This window comes from Bufo bufo, chromosome 4 (genome assembly GCF_905171765.1).
Source record: "Bufo bufo chromosome 4, aBufBuf1.1, whole genome shotgun sequence".
Taxonomy (NCBI): domain Eukaryota; kingdom Metazoa; phylum Chordata; class Amphibia; order Anura; family Bufonidae; genus Bufo; species Bufo bufo.
In genome coordinates, this window is record NC_053392.1 from 246,066,338 (window position 1) to 246,085,644 (window position 19,307).

The 19,307-nt window shown below is 41.3% G+C and overlaps 1 protein-coding gene across 1 annotated transcript; it reads right to left on the reverse strand.

Moving 5' to 3' along the window:
- Positions 1-1,812: 1,812 nt before the first annotated feature.
- LOC120999142 (intestinal-type alkaline phosphatase-like) lies at positions 1,813-16,801 on the reverse strand. Its single transcript, XM_040430016.1, has 10 exons — positions 16,729-16,801; positions 14,442-14,557; positions 11,412-11,586; positions 9,185-9,357; positions 8,975-9,109; positions 6,778-6,847; positions 5,601-5,735; positions 4,472-4,663; positions 2,261-2,377; positions 1,813-2,024 (listed from the first exon to the last, which is right to left on the reverse strand). Exons 1-10 carry the CDS (start codon positions 16,784-16,786, stop codon positions 1,813-1,815), a joined length of 1,383 nt encoding a protein of 460 aa, XP_040285950.1. The 5' UTR covers positions 16,787-16,801.
- Between the last annotated feature and the right edge of the window lie 2,506 nt (positions 16,802-19,307).

Here is a 19,307-nt window from a genome sequence, read left to right on the forward strand (position 1 = left end):
TGCCAGAGATGTTTGTAGGTCTTTAGCTGACACTCTAGGATTCTTGTTCACCTCATTGAGCAGTCTGCGCTGTGCTCTTACAGTCATCTTTACAGGACGGCCACTCCTAGGGAGAGTAGCAGCAGTGCTGAACTTTCTCCATTTATAGACAGTTTGTTTTACTGTGGACTGATGAACAGCAAGGCTTTTGGAGATACTTTTATAACCCTTTCCAGCTTTATGCAAGTCAACAATTCTTAATCGTAGGTCTTCTGAGAGCTCTTTTGTGTGAGGCATCATTCACATCAGGCAATGCTTCTTGTGAAAAGCAAACCCAGAACTGGTGTGTGCTTTTTATAGGGCATGGCAGCTGTAACAAACACCTCCAATCTCATCTCATTGATTGGACTCCAGTTGGCTGACACCTCACTCCAATTAGCTCTTGGAGATGTCATTAGTCTAGGGGTTCTCATACTTTTTCCACCTGCACTGTGAATGTTTACATGGTGTGTTCAATAAAAACATGGTAACATTTAATTCTTTGTGTGTTATTAGTTTAAGCAGACTGTGATTGTCTATTGTTGTGACTTAGATGAAGATCAGATCACATTTTATGACCAATTTGTGCCGAAATCCATATCATTCCAAAGGGTTCACATACTTTTTTCTTGCAACTGTATGTGTAAATGGAGAGACTTTGAAAAATCTGACAAGGTTGTTTAATGTTTGTTACTAACAAACATTATCATTGGGAAAGTGTCTTAAATTCATAGATAATATAAAACATTCACAAGTACAACTATTCTCCTTAATACATGGCACATCTACAGCCACCCTTTGTCCCTGTATGCTTCATAGTAAAATGTGACTTTGTGCAGAAAGAGATTTGTGGATGGCTTGCAGGGTGTCACAAACCTTATGTTTGGTCTATATTCATTAAGGTTATTTAGTGATATTGAGAAGTTACATTAGTTTTGCAGAGATTTCAATATTTACATTTCCATATAATACAATGAAATGATTTTCATTGTTGTATCGGTCTGGTACCTTTAAATTATAAGGTATATACCAGGGATCAGCAACCTTCAGCACTCCAGCTGTTGTGAAACTACAACTCCCAGCATGCAATATGCTCGGCTGTTCTTCTAACTCCCATAGAAGTTATTGGGGCATTATGGGAGTTGTAGTTTCACAACAGCTGGAGTGCCAAAGGTTGCTGATCCCTGGTATATACAATTAATGCAGGATTCACTAGTCCTATGATAAATTCTTATGGTATAAAACCATGTGCATCTGATTAATTCTAAAGTACGGTACCTAGGCTTATTTGGCTTTGCTTGTTTTTAACTGGTTTGCACAATATGGTGGTTATATATATATATATATAGTATTATTCTTTAAGACATGTCTAGAAAATGCTCCACCTGTCATCATATAAACTCATTTAGAGGTAACTGCTATACTATTTAAGCAGTGTATTTTCTCACGTATATGTCATGAATAAGTTGGTATAACCAAAACGCGTTGACTGTATACTGCCATCCATATTATTGGAGTCCATTTTTAATGTTTGAACAATAAAGGTTTCAAGATTGTTCACTATGTCACAAATGCCTCATTTTTCAGATAACTAAACGTTAAAGTTTGTGCTTAGAGAGGCAGAAACCAGGCAACCTATAGAATGTCAAGATGACTGAATTTAATTAATGAAGCCATTTTATTATATTGATGATCACAAAATTACAAACAAGTAATATGTATCTGCAATGCTCCAGGATCACTAATTCCATACCCCTTTCACACTTATTACAGTAGTGGCACTAGCCGCAGAAACTATTCAGGGGGTAATTTTGCCCTTAATGTTTCACAATCTGTATAGGGTTCCAGGCAGGCTGCAAAGGCCATAACATGGGCAATGTAACTCTGTTCATGGATGCCATGAAAAAGATGGGCAAATGGGCCTTTAGCCATGATCGCTACATCCTCTCCTCCATGTGTCTCTGACACTAGCGGCACAGCAGCCTGCTGTCTGTAATTATTGGCTTCTGTTGAAAAAAAATAAGAAACAGTTTAGTTATAATGAATGTCATAGCTCCCAAAAGATCAAATGTCGAAAATTGTGGATAGGGAAAGAGATAAAAGAGAAAGGATACTCATACTCATTATACTATAGAATACAAAAAAAGTTCAAATGGATATAATATATCACAACATTTCTCCTTGAATGTCTATGCTTGCTTTATTTTATCCATGGACTGATAATTAACATGCTGTTTAATACCTGTATCAGTATTGGTGATGTCCTCCCGTACACCGCTAGAGAGCTTAAATCCAAGTCCATTCCCATACAAAAGGCTAGTGAAAGGTTTAATATCACTGGCTTTATTTGGTGCCAAACCTACAAAGATTAAAAACAACATATTATTCTCATTGGCAATGCGATACCTCGAAGCAATCTGCTTCAGTCTGTGCAATTATCACGAAAGAACTTCAGCTTGTGGTTTTGACCATCGTGAAACATTTCCTTGGGCAAACTGCTAATAAAAAAAAAAGGCTACTGTCAACAGATCCAGTTGGTGAACTTGGACAGAAAACAGATCTGCCTCCATTTTGTATAACAAACTATACAGAGACGCTATTATAAAGGTTGTCTCACATTTATCATGTAGATGAAGTTAATACAAGGCAATTACTAATGTATTGTGATTGTCAGGAGGTGGGGGAAGTGAAGCGCTACGAGCGCTGTACTAACCCCTCCTCTCGTCTTCTCCAGGCCACGCTGCACTGTCCTGACGCCGTACAGCATCAGGACGTAGGCGCGCACTATGACCGTATGCTGCAGGCAGTCAGGGGATAGTGCTGCGCAGACCCAGAGAAGACCAGGAGCTGAGAATGCAGGGGAGACCTCCACACCTGGAGAGGAGCAGCAGAGCAGGAGAGGTAAGCTTATTTACTTAGTTTAAGGTCTGATCTGAGGTCTGATACTCGGGAGGTCTCACATGGAGCTCTAAAGGCGGTCTGATCTGAGGTCTGATATCGGGAAGTCTAACATGTAGGTCTAATGGGGGTCTGATCTCAGGTCTGAAACTAAGGTCTGATATAAGTTCTGATATGGGGTCTGACATAGAGGTCTAAAGGGTGTCTGATCTGAGGTCTGATGGGGGGTCTCATCTGAGGTTTGACATGGGGGTCTGATCTAAGGATCTGATATGGAGGGTCTGAGGTTCTGATATTGGGGTCTTATTTGAGGATCTGATATGGGGGTCTGATCTGAGGTGTGATATGTCGGTCTAATCTGAGGTCTGCTATGGGTGTCTGATCTGAAAGGTAAGGGGGTATTTTTTGTACTGGTGCACATTATAGGGGTATTTTTTTGTGCTGGCACACATTAGGAGGTATTTTTCTAGTGGCACACATTAGGAGAAGTATTAGTACTAGGGGGCTATGGGGAACATGATTACTAGTATCGGCATAATGTGACATTATTACTATTGGGGGCACTGTTAACACTATGCACTCTGGGAGATTATTTCTATTGGTGGGACTTTGGAGAGCACTATTACTGTGGTGGGTATCCTGGGACAGTTTAGCACAATTATTTTAGGGGAACATTGGGGTACATTCATTAATACTGACATTTTAGACGCCGGTCTTAATAAAGGCCGTGTGCTGGCATTGGATCAGCCAAAGTTATGAAGAGGTGCAGGCTTCTGCATAACTTCAACGCATCCAGCGCTAGTTATAAATGTAAGACAGTGTCCATTTAGACCATTTTCTACACCTAAACCAGGCTTAAAAAATGATGAAAGACCACGCCACTCCCACAATTTTAGAACTGGCGTGAGCGGGGCAAAGTCACAGACCGTTGTGCTGCCATCTGAACCTGAAATGCACCTAATTCAGGCTAATTTCAAAATAGTAAATGACCCCCATTATGTTTACACTATTTGCTGGGCACAGTTATTTTTTTAGAGCACTGTGTGCCAATAGTTATTGCTATTGCCAATAGGGTGCTGGTATTTTCAGGGGGACTGTTTTTGCAGTATACAGCAGACACAGTATTGGGGGTGGCAGGATGGGATGCTCATGGTGGTCTGGTCTGTAAGGAGAAGATGAGGAAAGAGAATGTCTACATGAGAGGAGACATCACTGATTGTATAGAGGTATGTGGCCCTGCACTCCCCTGTATGTTTTGTAGCATTGTATGTAATGTTTTCCAAGTATGTTTTTAACAGTAGGGCTGGAGGGAAGGAGTTAAGTTGAGAATTTTTCGTTTAAATTTTTGCCTCAGGCAGCAGAAAGGCTAGGTGCAACCCTGCCCTTGCCACAAATACTGAGGGAAGGGGGGCCCCAAGCTGAACTCTTGCACCAGGGCCTATGAGCCTTTAGCTATGCCCGTGGAGACAACCCCTTTAAATAACTCTTTATTAAGATTAGATTAGGGAATTAAATAAAAATAAATGTAATAAATATCTTTTATTAAATGCATTACCCAAAATACTGTTGCCACGGTCTGTGTAGCCGCCAAACGTGAAGACGTGAGAGTGGTCAGCGGTCACAACAGTCAGTGTGTCAGAATCGGATGTCAATTGTCCACCCATACGGATGGCTTTGTCAAACTCAACAGCTTCTGTCAGTGAATTCTTAGCATTCCCATCATGATGTCCGTGGTCAATTCTACCTCGTAAATTCAATTCAAAACTGCAATTAGTATCAACAGATAGAAATCAGAGACACTTCCCTGCATCTTAATCCCACAATGCTGTAAACATAACCTTTCAGTAAATATTTGTATCCCATATACAACAACATTTTTTCTTATAACTCTGTTTTGTCATTCCTCCATTATTCATACTAGAAGTAGATTAATAAATTACAATTATAGAAATATAATAATAAATAACAGTCTGCAGTACAGTCTACCTGGGTGCTATTGTTGGGGTGAAGGTGGGGTCCCTGGCACAGTCTGATACTATCCATTCAGTGCGGTCAGTATCAGCCTGTATGCAAGTGGAATGGGAATACAAGTAGTTGCTAAAACAGACATGAAAAGAGAGGTGACAGATCCTTTTTAATTGTTCTTCAATATGCCCAGACTTATTAACCTTACGAAGTATTATATAATAATGTCCAGTATTCTCATATACTATCTATAATTTTAATGTTAGAAGAGCTGACATGTTTTCTTTAACAGAAAAGTGATATTTTTTTCCCTTGGGGACCATTCAGATGAGCAGTTTTCCCTTCTGGGTGATGTTTGTGTGTAGAACGAATAGCACATGGACTGAACACCAACCCATTACAGTCAACTGGGTAATTCACACATGTGATTTGGGCAATGCAGAGAAAATCACATCATTAGTTATTACGTTTTTTAACTATTATTCTATGGTGTCAAAATCTGACCTAAAGGGTTTCATGGGACAGATCCCATTAATACTTTGGGAGTACAATTCCAATTTTACTTGCTCATTAGTTTTTGTGTATTTTTAAGCAGTAGTTATGGCACAAGATTGGTTAGTGGTTATTTGCTTAATGTTTTACTGTATATTAATAAGAGTTACATTTATATCTTAGTTATACTGAGTTTGAGTTATTCGTGACATGCACTGTATACTCATCTTCTACAAACAGAAAGAAACCATTGGGATTTTTGCTCAGGATCTTGATGGCCTTCTCTGTCATCTCGGCAAGGGAAGGGTCCGCAGAAGGATCACGACTCAGTTCATACTTCATGTCTTTCGGCTCAAAAAGACCTAAAAATATAAAGGTGTTAAGATCTGTTATTTTCTACAAACCCGATCTACTTTATCTATGAGTAGAGACCCAACAGAGGGGAAAAACAAGAAGCATGGCACAGTAATATCACCAGCAAGGCCTACATGGTGCAGTTGTCATATTGTAGATGTGATATCTGCTTTTTATTTTCACGGATACCACTGGACTTTGTTCCATCGAGCAACAGCCATACTGCACTTTATCTGGGGTCTCACCCTATTTTTACTGACTTATATTACACAGAAATTTTTGACTTGAGACAGGAGGTTATACATAGGTTCAAGCCATATAATGGAAGAAATCCTAGAAACCACAATAAAGACATGGAAATATACAAATACTATAAAAAAAAATATAATGAATATACACTAGATAAATATAAGCAGAGAATAAATAGTAAATTTGTGAAAAAAACCATAAATAATTTACAAAGAAACCCCAAAATAAACTGATTGGTGTCAGTAATCTAAATGAATAAAATTATTAAATATAGGCAATCCTATCAATATACATGTCAGGGCCTTGGTAATTGGTGTCGGCCAGTATATATGCATAACACCACAGAATCAAATAGTTTTAGCTGGTATCACTGTGAATTATAGCTAAATGTGTTAAGTTGCACCAACTTTTCAACCCCAAAAAAAAATTGTTTAAAATGGTTGAAAATTTTGACTATAGCTATAAAATTTGCTATGGTTGATGCACTCAGCATTAGCTGCCCAGCGGCTCTTATAGTTTCCCAATAACTGGAGAAGTACAGGTTGGAGACCACTGGTCTGTGAGATAAACAGAATCAGGCAAAGGTGTACAATCAGCGTGTCCATAGCTCTCACAGTCTTTAATAGAGATGGACAATGTATACTCAGCCAACTCTCAACTGGACAAACATGCACCTCCTGGGATTCACAGCGGTCAACGCCCCAAGGATCAGGCGTTTATGGCATTTTATAGGACATACAATATATTGCTTCTTTAATCTTCTATTTCCCCAGTAGAGAACAAATATAGTGGATACTATACCCATAAGATAATCAGTTGAATTTTCATTCACTGCATCAAAGTCTTTTTTATTCCACACATACTTGGATCCCTGTCAGAAGAAAAATAATGATGCCTAGTATGAAGAATAAACTGTCTCAGTCCAGTTAATATCTCACATTTGTATGTTAACTGGTTTCATTAAGAGTAAAATGTGGTTCCAGGAAGACACACGATGTGGCAGATTCACTAATACTAAGTAAAACTTGAGGTCCCATACACATCAGAGTATTATCAGCCAAACCAGCTGAGAACGGTGTCTTCAGTGGACAGTCTAATGTGTATGGGAAGCTCTTAACTTATCCCCAACAGATGATGTGGCAGAGAGAAGGATCAAGTGAAGTGACTATTCACCAGCTCCTTTAGTTCACCCTGGAGATAAGCCATCAGTCACTCACAAATTATTGCCAAAACTGTTTCAGACTTTTATTGGCTATATTTTTGTCCAGTGTTCGTGGTTATGGATTTCTGAATCCTGAGTACAAGGGAATAGCTATAGTCAATACAGTGTTAGCAATTATAATGGCAGTCTGAATCTAGACCATCGTGGCACATATAATCAAAGACATCATTCAAGTATTGTAACAGACAGTGGGTGTGGACCCACCGTGCCAACTAACCAGATTGAATACAATCCAAAGTAAGGGCAGGGTGAGTATGTGCAAAATCCAGAGAGCAGATCTGAGGTCAGGACAGACAGCAAGGAGCAAAATGAGCCGTCCAAGATCGGGACAGGACAGACATGTCCTGGGTACGGTACATGGGTAGTCAGACACAAGAGCTCACCGTGGACATGGGTAGTCAGACACAAGAGCATACCTTTGCTGGTTACTGGACAATAGAACGACCTAAATTTCAGGCACCTTAAGTACCCAGGGAAAGCCAGCCATTAGCTGGGAACACAAGTGCATGCGCTGGCCCTCTTAGAAGCCAAGAGAAAGTGAGCATGCAGGAGGCAAGCCAGAAGGCCTAGCAGCACATGCAGGCCTCAGTCTGCAGAAGTCACAGTCTGCACCAGTGGCAGGGAGTGTCGCTGGCTAGAAGGAGAGGAGAGAGTGCAGCAGCAGACAGGGACAGGCAGGGTAAGAGATGTGCATGGAGGAGAGAGCAGGAGCATGGTGGGCACAAACCGCCAGCATAACAGCTATGTTCACATGGGCTGAATATGCTATAGATTTTCTATGTAGGTTTTGCGGACAGAAAATCCCCTGAGTATTACAGTAGCAGCAAAATGGATGAGATTGTACCAAATCCATGAAGAAACTGAATGGAAATACATATGGTGTAGATTTTAAAGGGGTATTCCCATCACATACAATCGGGGCATATCGCTAGGATATGCCCCCATTGTCTGATAGGTGTGGGTCCCACCTCTGGGACCCGCACCTACAAGGAGAATAGAGCGGGGAGAGCTGTGGTTGGAGGACACTGGGTTTCCCGGGGTCCATCCACCATCAAACGCTGCTCCCATACAAGTGAATGGGAGCACACGCTAGGCGCATGCGCAGTGCGCCCTCCATTCATTTCCCCGCTCCGTTCTCGTTGTAGGTGCGGGTCCCTAGCGATATGCCCCCATTGTATGTGATGGTAAAACCCCTTTAAGTCCGCAGCATGTCAGTTTACATTACAGGTTTTCACAGCAGTTTTCACCCTTTGGAATGTGTACGATGAAATCAGTGGCAAAAATGCAACAATTTCATATTAACTCTGCATATTTTGAAACTGAGTTGTGGTGTTTTTCTGCTCAATTTATGTCCGATGTAGACGTACCCCTAATTTGTCAGAATAGCCCTGCGATGACATGATAACAACTTAGAGAGCTAAGTGTGTAATATGCTTACAGTACTGTATATCTAGGGAGATGCTTTACCATATATATGGTCATGTGAAGTCATATGTTTTTAAAGGGTTCCGCTATAACATTCTCGATGGCATCCAGCTACACTTCTGCCTAACCAAATTTGAATTTACAGGTTAACCTGCCTACACAGATTTCAAAACTGCTGTGAATCTATGAGGTGACCTGCTAGAGATCATATGCTGTGGTAACATGGACACATTGCATTTTATGCTACATAAGAGCAGCAAGTCTGTAATGTATGAAGGTTCCCATAACCGACAGGATTCCTACATTTATAAGTGATCTATATAGACTGCCAGCACCAGGAGTCAAGGTTACCTGTCTCTTGTTTAACCACAGATCAATTAAGTTAAGACCATCTCTTCTAACAGCCTGGTTTGATGTGCTGGTTGGGTATTCTGGGTCAGGTGTCCCCTTTGGACTCATGTAGGCTCGGCCTCCTCCCAGAATTACCTTTAAAATATACAATACATCAGGATGTTGCCAAGTTAAGTATTCTAATATTACAAATTTTGTAGTTGTCATTACATCAATGTCTGTGTTGTGCACCAGCTGGTATGCGATGTCCTTGCAGCCATTGTTAATCATGGTTGTGGTCATCTCACTGTCAGAGTACCAATTCCGACTGGCACTATGTGCATAAGCAGCCGCTGGAGAGGCATGTTGGACGCGAGTTGTTGTCACAATACCTACAGATTTACCTGTCAAATAATGTAAAATGGATTAGTTACATCAGCAGTAGAGACATATCAAAAGTTTTCATCTGTGGGGGTCCAAGTGCTGAGACCCTCCAATCAAATCTCCGTTCCTAATTTCCCTGTATTAAGCAGAGAAAGGAGCAGCGAATATGAAGTACATCAACCACCATTAAGCATCCAGCATTTATTAAATTGATAAAATCCCAAATGTAACAAATGCTGGTTTCTCATCATGTGCATGACCCGGGTTTCACCTCAGCTTCATCAGGGGCATATGACGGTAAAACGGCTTTTAATCTTTGCTACATGCTTGTGATTTTATCAATTTTGTAAGTATAATAAATGCTGGATGCTTAATGGTGGTTGTGGTACTTCACTATTCTTCTCCTTTCATGGAAAAATAACTCGTGTATAACTTGATAGCAGGAACACATCCCAAAAAAGTTGGGACAGGGCCATGTCTACCATTGTGTAGAATGCCGTCTTCTTTTAACAGTCTGTAAATTTCTGTGGAGACAAGATGCTGGAGCTTTGGTTGATGAATGTTGTCCCATTCTTGTCTGATGTAGGATTCTAGCTACTCAACAGTTCTGTGTCTTCTTTATCGGATTTTTCTTAATGAAAGGTCTGGACTGCAGGTAGGCCAGTCCAGTACTTGGACTCTTCGTTTGCAAAGCCATGCTGCTGTAATGGATGCAGTATGTGGTTTAGCAATGTCTTGCTGAAATATGTGAGGCTTCCCTGAAAGAGACATTGTCTGGATGGAGGCATATGTTGCTCTAAAGCCTCTATATATGGTTTAGCATTGATAGTGCCTTTTCCAGATAAGTACGTTTCCCATCTCATAGACACTAATCCACCTCATGCCATCAAAGATGCAGCCTTTTGAACTGTGAGGTGATACCAAGCTGGATGGTCATTCTCCTTTTAAATCCGCAGAACACGGTGTCCGTGGTTTCCAAAAAGAAGTTCACATTTTGATTCATCTGACCACAGAACCGTTTTCCATTTTGCCTCAGTCCATTTTAAATGAGCTTTGACCCAGGGAAGACAGAAGCGTTTCTTCTTTAGCTTGCATTTGTGAATTGCATGGCGTTCAGAGAATGATTTCTGGAAGTGCTCCTGAACCCATGCAGTGATTTATAGTACAGAATCATGCCTGTTTTTAATATAGTGCTGCCAGAGGGCCCATAGATCACCAGTATCCAATATTAACTGCTGGCCTTGTCACTTCTGCACATGGATGTCACAGCGCATTGTGGTAAATACACTCCACACTGAACACAGAAGGGAAAAGATATTAGGCCTGGAACCTAGGGAAAGGAAAATGGTCACACCTAGTGAGTCCCTACGCCGAGCCCTGACTGCTATCAGTATGAACAGACCCTGATGGTAGGAATGTTCATATGCAGGAACCTAAACCCTATCTCACCTTAACAGGGCCCTGCAGATAGTGTCAGGACACGGATGGCCTATTCCTTCCCAGATGAAGGAATAGGAGACCCCCTCAGGCCTAATATCAGAAGGTGGGGAAAAACAACAAACAACACAGAAGATAAACGTAACTTCCAAAAGTATGCGGACGAGCAGGAACTCAGAGAGAACCAACACCAGGACTTCCACAAACAAGGAGCTATCAACTGCATAGCATGATGGGTGAGGCAAGACTAAATAGAGGAGAAGGAATGACCACTTAAGCTACACCTGAGACAAGAGGTGTGGTCATCCCCAGCAACAACACAGAAAAGTGAAACCCAAGAGGCTGTCAATCACATGCAGACAGTCTCCTCGATCTTCTAGTCCCTGTCACTGGCGGGACTGTGACAATGGATTTCTCCAGATCCTCTGAATCTTTTGATGGTATTATGTACTGTAGATGGTGAGATATTCAAAGTCTTCGCTGTCATTCTGTTTTTATTTACATTTTACATGGCATCTGAACTTTTCTTGAATTGGGGTTTATTGTAAACAGATGAGATGTGTTAGTACTAAACCTACAGTGAAAAAGTGAAGGCTAAGAATTGTATGGTTAGTCATGAAAGGAAATAATATCTCACCTGCTAATTTAGCTCTGTGAAGTATGGATTCCACCTCATTGCCATTGGCACTTGTGCAAACTTCATATGTTGCAGCTGCGCTCACACCCAGGGTCCCAGAATTGGCTTTTACACCACACAAATAGGCTGTACCTGTACCCGCACTGTCAGGGACCTGTGCATCTACATTGTACACCTAGAAGGAACATAAAGTATAATATTGCAGCAGTCATATATAAGTGATTAAAATAAACATGAAAGGGAATTCACAGGGGTTAGAAGCAGATATATTTGAGATTTGGGTAACTGCTAAAAGAAGTATCTGATTCTTGGTGACTAAGAAATGATAAATAGCTGCTAAATTCATTGTATCACTTAACCCCTTAGTGACCATCAATATGCCTTATTACGACAATCACTAAGGGGCTTAGGCTAATCGCTACAAGGGTCTCCTGTGCAGAGGAGAGTGGGTGCTTGGCTCTGACATGAGATCCACATTTCTGCTTTAACAGGCCCAGACCGGTAGAAGCACCAGTCTGGGCCATTTAACTCCTTACATGCTTCTGGCAATTGCACCCGCGGCATGTATGCAGATACAAAGGAAGTGGACTCCTGCTGTCTCCCATCTACCTCTGCTTGAATAGTACAATGTATTTAAAAGCAATCAAAAGATTGTCTATTATAATACCTTTGTGGGAATATTAAATAGTTTTAAAAAAGTTAAAAAGTTTTGATAAAAAAATTCCAAGTAAAAAAAAATACACCACTTTTCCCATTGGAAAAATGCTTTTCAATGTAAAAAATAGCAAAAAAAAATCACTTCCATATATTTGGTATTGTCGCATCCGTAATGACCTGCACTACTCAATTATTAGGTCAGCTATCCCATATGGTGAACGTCGTGAAAAAAAATGCCTAAATGGCAGCTTTTTTTTTACTTATTCACCATACAAAAAAACGAAATAAAAAGCAATCAAAAAGTTTTTCTTTAAAAAAAAGGGGGGTTTATTTAGCAAAAATATATGTATTTGATATTGCTGTAAATCATGCTGACCCAGAGAGTAAAGTTATCATGTTATTTATCCAAAAAAATCTATGTCGCAAAATTTTGAATGTAAAAACTCATTGACAGTATTGCTGTTATTTCCCATCCCCCTTCCAGAAAGAGTTAATAGAAGTTAATCAGTAAGTTATGTGTATCCCAAAATGGCGCCATTAAAAATTATAAAAACGAGCCCTTATACAACTACATCGATGGAAAAATTAAAAAGTTATAGCTCTTGAAACGTGACGAAAAAAATCACTTGGTCATTAAGTCCCAAAACAGGCTGGTCATTAAGGGGTTAATGAGTTAGGACCTAGAGAAGCTGTAGTGTAACTAATATGTGTATGTTTCATTTTACAGTTCCTGTGAGTGCCATGAACTTACCTATTGTAGTGCACCACTGTGTGTGACAAGTGCACAGTCGTATTGTCTGTTCCTGGACTCTACCTTATTGCCCCACTCAGTATTTGTTGCTAAAGACTCTCATACACATTAGTCCTTGGCAGGTTCACAAGACAGTCTGATGTGTGGGGAGCTCCTGTCATTCCCTCGACAGATGATGTCAAGGGAGAGCAGGATTGGGAAAAGTGAATATTTTTATTCCATCCTTTTGTTCTCGCAGCGGCTTTCTCCCCATTGAATACACATACACGTTTGGCCAAACTAAACATGTACAGTATTTGTATGGGGGAGAGATGGCTGTTTGGCTGACAGGTATTGAACGTGTAGGGCTGCCTTAGGCCCCTTCCAGACGAGCAGATCCGGATTAGGTCCGGATGCGTCCCGGTGCATTGCGGCAAACCCGCGCGAGTAGGTACCCAATTGCAGTCAGTTTTGACTGCGATTGGGTTCCGATGTTCAGTTTTTATGATAAAAAACCGACTGTGGTACCCAGACCTGAACTTCTTCACAGAAGTTCAGGTTTGGGTTAGTTGTAGTGTAGATTGTATTATTTCCCCTTATAACATCGTTAGGGTGGGAGGGGTTAAAAAAAATAATAATAAAAAAATATATATATATTTAACTCACCTTAATCCACTTGTTCGCACAGCCGGCATCTCTTCTGTCTTCATCTGTGAGCAATAGGACCTTTGATGACATCACTGTGTTCATCACATGGTCCATCACATGATCCATCACCATTGTGATGGATCATGTGATGAGCGTAGTGACATCATCAAAGGTCCTATTGCTCACAGATGAAGATAGAAGAGATGCCGGCTGCGCGAACAAGTGGATTAAGGTGAGTTAAATATAAAAAAAAAAAAATTAACCCCTCCAGCCCTATTTTACTATGCATTCTGTATTCAGAATGCTATTATTTTCCCTTATAACCATGTTATAAGGGAAAATAATAATGATCGGGTCCCCATCCCGATCGTCTCCTTTCAACTGTGCGTGAAAATCGCACTGCATCTGCACTTGCTTGCGGATGCTTGCGATTTCCACGCAACCCATTCATTTCTATGGGGCCTGAATTACGTGAAAAACGCACAAGTGATGCGTGAAAATCACCGCTCATGTGCACAGCCCCATAGAAATGAATGGGTCCGGATTCAGTGTGGGTGCAATGCGTTCACCTCACGCATCGCACCTGCTCGGAATACTCGCCCATGTGAAAGGGGCCTTAAGAGTTCATTTTCCTCCAGCTTTCTCCAGAACTATTCACCAGCTGCTGAGCTTCCTTTTTGGTTCAGTATTTGTTAGGTTACTGTGGATAACCCATTATTCTGATCCTGTCTTCTGGATTAACCCTTGTTTGAGTGATGGTACCTGGCTTCTTGACTGTTTATTGGACTGACTTCTGTTTTGCCCTTTTACTTCTCTGGTACTGAGTTGACCACTCTACTGGCAGGAATCTGCAGATGTAAGCGGGGGCTTAACAGCAGAATAGATTCTGGTGCTATGTAAATCAATAATGCACAGAATTATAATTTTTTTGTTGTGTGGTTCTGCTGGTAAAATTATGAATATTGTAGTGTATTTCTCATGATGACCATCCTCACCTTTGAGAGAGCTATATGTGGAAACTTTTCCATCTCTAGTACATTCTCTTCTCCAGGCTGTCCTGCTAGTTGTCCTTGGTATATACGGGCTGCAGTAATTGTGGTCACACCCATCCCTGGAATTAGACACATTATATAGAGATGCACTATGTTATTTATTTAATGCACTTATATAGCACTACTATAGCCCTCAGTGCCTTACAGACATTAGCATCACACTGTCCTCAATGGGTCTCAAAATCTAAGTCCCCTATCAGTATGTCTTTGGAGTGTGGGAAGAAATCTACGCAAACACGGCGAGTACATACAAACTCCATGCAGATGTTGTCCTTGGTCAGATATGAACCTAGGACCCCAGCGCTGACCACTTAGCCACCGTACTGTTGTAATATGTAAGAGAAAACAACCTGAGGGCTCATGCACATGAATGTATTTTCTTTCCGTGTCCGTTCCGCATATTTTGCAGATCGCATGCGGAGCCATTCATTTCAGTTGGTCTGCTAAAAAAACGGAAGTTAATCCGTGTGCATTCCGTTTCCGTATGTCCGTTCCGCAAAGAAATAGAACATGTCCTATTACTATTCACATCATGGACAAGGATAGTACTGTTCTATTAGGGGCCAGCTGTTCCGTTTCGCAAAATACGGAATGCACACAGATGTGATCCTTTTTTTTTTTGCGGATCCGTGTTTTGCGGACTGCAAAATACATACAGCCATGTGCATGAGCCCTTATACATCACAATTAGGTGATAAAAAATCATGTCTGTTCACATACTAGGAGGGAATACCTACAGTATAGAGTACTGAAGAAATGTATGTATTATATGGCGTGTGTATTTATTTTACATTATTGCATCACATAATAGTAGGTTTGACATTTTAGTGGCGCATTTGTAAATGAGAAAATGTCACCAGGATCAATCATATTAAACCAGACATACTGCCTGGGAGGGCTCATCCTGCTGATTAAAACTATACCTTTCTTTTGTCTGTATACTAAACAGATTCAGAGATATCTGCATATGTATTAATATGCAAATGAGAAGTTGGACCACCACGAGGCGGGGCTGAATCCTTTCAGCATTGCTTTGTAACATCCCCTGTGCTCTGCATACTGCCGCCCCCCTTGATTGACAGGACTAGACATGCTCAGGGCAGATGGCAGCGTAGATGGCAGAGCTATAATTAGATAGAATGGAACTTACCATTCCATTCTCCCCCCTTTGGGCAGAAGTGGACGAGTCCTGCTTCCTGCCGGAAGGGTGGGGCGGAAGTTTCTAGTTAGTTAGAGTTGGCGTAGAATTCTAGACAGGAGAGGCACGCTACGCCAGACAGAGCACCCTAAGCTCTGCTAGCCATGAAGAAAGATGTCTGGAAGCCATAGGGGCCAGATGAATAGTTCTTGGGCCACCATAAGTGAAATCAGCAAGAGGAAGAGTTCTTCGGCTGAGTGTCAGGAGGGGAAAAACAGTCGACGGCACCCCATCCAAGGATACCAGAACAGTTGTAAAGTACAGTAACCAGACTTAAGCAGAATTTAGTGCAGCTTAAAGAAGTAAAGAAGAGTTTTAAGCAAGCCTGTGAGTACAGCAGAGAGAGAGAAAGCAAGCAGAGTTTTTGAGAAAGCCTGCCAGTTTATGCTAAAGCCTGCTGGGACCAAGACAAAGCCTGCAAATCGTTTGGATGAAAGTTTATTCGAGTAAAGCTGCTGTTCAACTACATACATGGTCTGGACTTAATCTTACTTTCAAATCAATAAAGTATTCCCCCTTTGTATTGCTTCGGAGCCAAAGCCTGGGGTCCAGCAGTATCCAGGTAGGAGCACCGTGACACACATAAAGAGACATTTAGGCTGCAGTACACCACTCAGCATTCCTACTACACCTGGGATGCGCGAGAGGGCCGGCGCACATTGCAATTGTAAGCTTTGTTTCTTTTGCAGTAATAAAAGGGAGACAGAAGCGTCCAAGCACTAAATAGCAGTGAAAACTGTCATCTTCTGTAATCCTGCACAGAAGTTGGTTATAATGACATTTGATAATGAAATTAACAGTTTCAGCCAACTACATTAAAGAAAGTTTATATGAACAAGATTTCCAAATTCAAATCCAAATTGTATTGTACAATTCTGCCAGCAGGGCCATCTAGTTATAATGAGGGGCAACCAATGCACTTCTTAAAATTCATTTATGAACAGCATTTTACAGGAGAACCTTATATATCCTATAGATCTTCCCACCACTAAATACACCTGTTTGGCCATCCTGAGCCTGGTGATAGCTTACCATCTCCTAGAAACATAATGAGATTCTTGGCCTTGTTGACATTTGGAGTCAGGTTCATTGCAGCTGCCAAAGTCTCCCTGGACTTATCATTCCAGAACTTAGGGGTCTTCTCAGCTTCTAGAAGTAGAAATGAAATGAGTACATTCATTATCTCTTCAAATATACCACAAAGGTAATTTATGAAGATCTCGGACATAACGGCTCACAAACATGAAATGGCTGCAAAGGGGTTTTCCAGTAGTTCAATATTGATGAGCTATCCTCAGGACAGGTCATCAATATCTGATCGTTAGGGTCTGCCTCCCAGAACCCCACCAATCAGCTATGTTAGGCTACTTTCACACTAGCGTTCTGCTGTCCGCTCGTGAGCTCCGTTTGAAGGGGCTCACGAGCGGAGCAGAACGCTTCCGTCCAGCCCTGATGCAGTCTGAATGGATGCGGATCCGCTCAGACTGCATCAGTCTGGCGGCGTTCAGCCTCCGCTCCGCTCGCCTCCGCACGGCCAGGCGGACACCCGAACGCTGCAAGCAGCGTTCAGCTGTCCGCCTGGCCGTGCGGAGGCGAGCGGATCCGTCCAGACTTATAATGTAAGTCAATGGGGGCGGATCCGCTTGAAGATGACACCATATGGCTCAATCTTCAAGCGGATCCGTTCCCCATTGACTTACAATGGAAAGTCTGAACGGATCCGCTCAGACAACTTTCACACTTAGAAAATTTTCTACGTTTTAATGCAGACGCATCCGTTCTGAACGGATGCGAACGTCTGCATTATCGGAGCGGATCCGTCTGATGAAACATCAGACGGATCCGCTCCGAACGCTAGTGTGAAAGTAGCCTTAAGAGGCTCGGATGCTTCAGTGAGCGCTGTGGCCTGCTCACAGCATACCAGTCACATTGGATAGCGGCTGTGCTTGGTATTGCACTCCTTGAATAGCACTGAGCCATATGACCAATGAATGCCATGTCACTGTTCTAGGCCTGGTGATTTTGCAGCCTCTTCAAACATCTGATCGGCGGGGGTGCTGGGAGTCCTAACCCACTGATTAGATATTGATGGCCTATCCTGAGAATAGGCCATCAATATTAAACTCCCGGAGAACCCCTTTAAATATCTAAAATATTATACAAACCTCAAGCCGATCCATGCTATCCCCTCCTACTGCCATCCAAAAAGAAATATTGTGGCTGAAGTCTTCATACACAGTGACACAAACTTTGAATCTTGTTTTAATAATTTCAGACGTACCTTGCAATTAAATGAAAGGGGTTGTCCCACGGAAAATATTGTACAGTTTTCAAACCAGCACCTGGATCAGATTTTTTTTGCAATTGTATCTAATTAAAAATGTATTATAGTTATTGAGTTATTCAATTAAATCTATCTGTATAGCACCAACTGTTTCCTCTTTTTTAATTTCTCTGTCCTGTTCACGGAGATGAAAGCACATGCTCACATCCATCCCTCAACTGCCACCAGCTGCAGCAGACAGGACACACGACCCCTGAGCTGCCAGCGTCAAATAAATCTAGCAGAACAATTGGAGCAATGAATGGGGAGATCTCTGGATCCATGTGAGGTCCAGTGCTGGTTCTAGCTTTGCTAGAAAGAGGTTGTCATGTTCTGTATGATGTTTGATTTACATTTTTTACATAAATCATTGGATAACCACTTTAAATTGCCCCTGAGTGAATTCACCATAGACTATATCGGTTCCAAAGCCATTGCTCATCATGATGCAGAACCGCCCAGGATTCAATACACCAGGCAATTATTGTCTTGGTGCTTTCTTGCAACTCTTGTGTTGGACATTTCCAGACTGATATATGAATGAATAATAGCAGCTAATGCCCCTTTTCACTTGTTTTGGTCCACAGTCTAGCCTTTCTAATCCCCCGGTATATCAGTAATAAGTAGAAATGTGCTTTATACTCCTCATTATATAGTAGAATGATAATGCACATTCAAAGGAACACAGTGAGACACATTGACCAACGTTATGTGCTAGTTTACTGGCATACAAAAATCGCTACTTGTTTGCAAAAATGGAGATTTGTTTTAAAATGTGACTTTTTAACAATTCTCTCCAGTTTTGGAAAAAGTGGTCAGATCTTAGCAGAAGGGGACAGAACCATTGTGGCCTGACACATTTGACATACTTTATATGCAAAGACTGGGAAAAATTATAGCCAAAATCTATGCCGGATTTCCATGGGTAACAGCGCAAGATGTGACAAATTAATTAAAAGGAGCCCTCTCCATCTTACTCTAGCTGGCTGTTTACTGGCATATCAATACTATTTGCACCTTTTGGTTAAAAGTAAAACGGTAGTTATCATTATTATGTAAAAAAATGAGTTAGAGCTTATTAGTTTTCACTGTTATGGTTCATTTGATACATCTGGAAATACCACAAAGTGAGTCCTATCTGCCGGATGTAAAGAGGGAAATATCTCAAAACTGGTATCAAGGAAAATTGGCGTAGTTGCCAATAGCAACCAATCGGATGCTACCTTTCATTTGTCACACCTACTTTGGAAAAAAGAAAGACTGAATCTGATTGTTTGCTCTGGGCAAC

Bases quoted from the DNA above. Each gene is read 5' to 3' on its own strand.
- LOC120999142 (XM_040430016.1), bottom strand. From the start codon at position 16,786: ATGAACCTGACTCCAAATGTCAACAAGGCCAAGAATCTCATTATGTTT. The intron at 4,664-5,600 runs ATGAGTATACAG...AATTGAATTTAC, and splicing joins TTTCTTTCTGTTTGTAGAAG to GAGGTAGAATTGACCACGGA. The intron at 2,378-4,471 runs GTAATGCATTTA...TAATCTTTGTAG, and splicing joins CCGTGGCAACAGTATTTTGG to GTTTGGCACCAAATAAAGCC.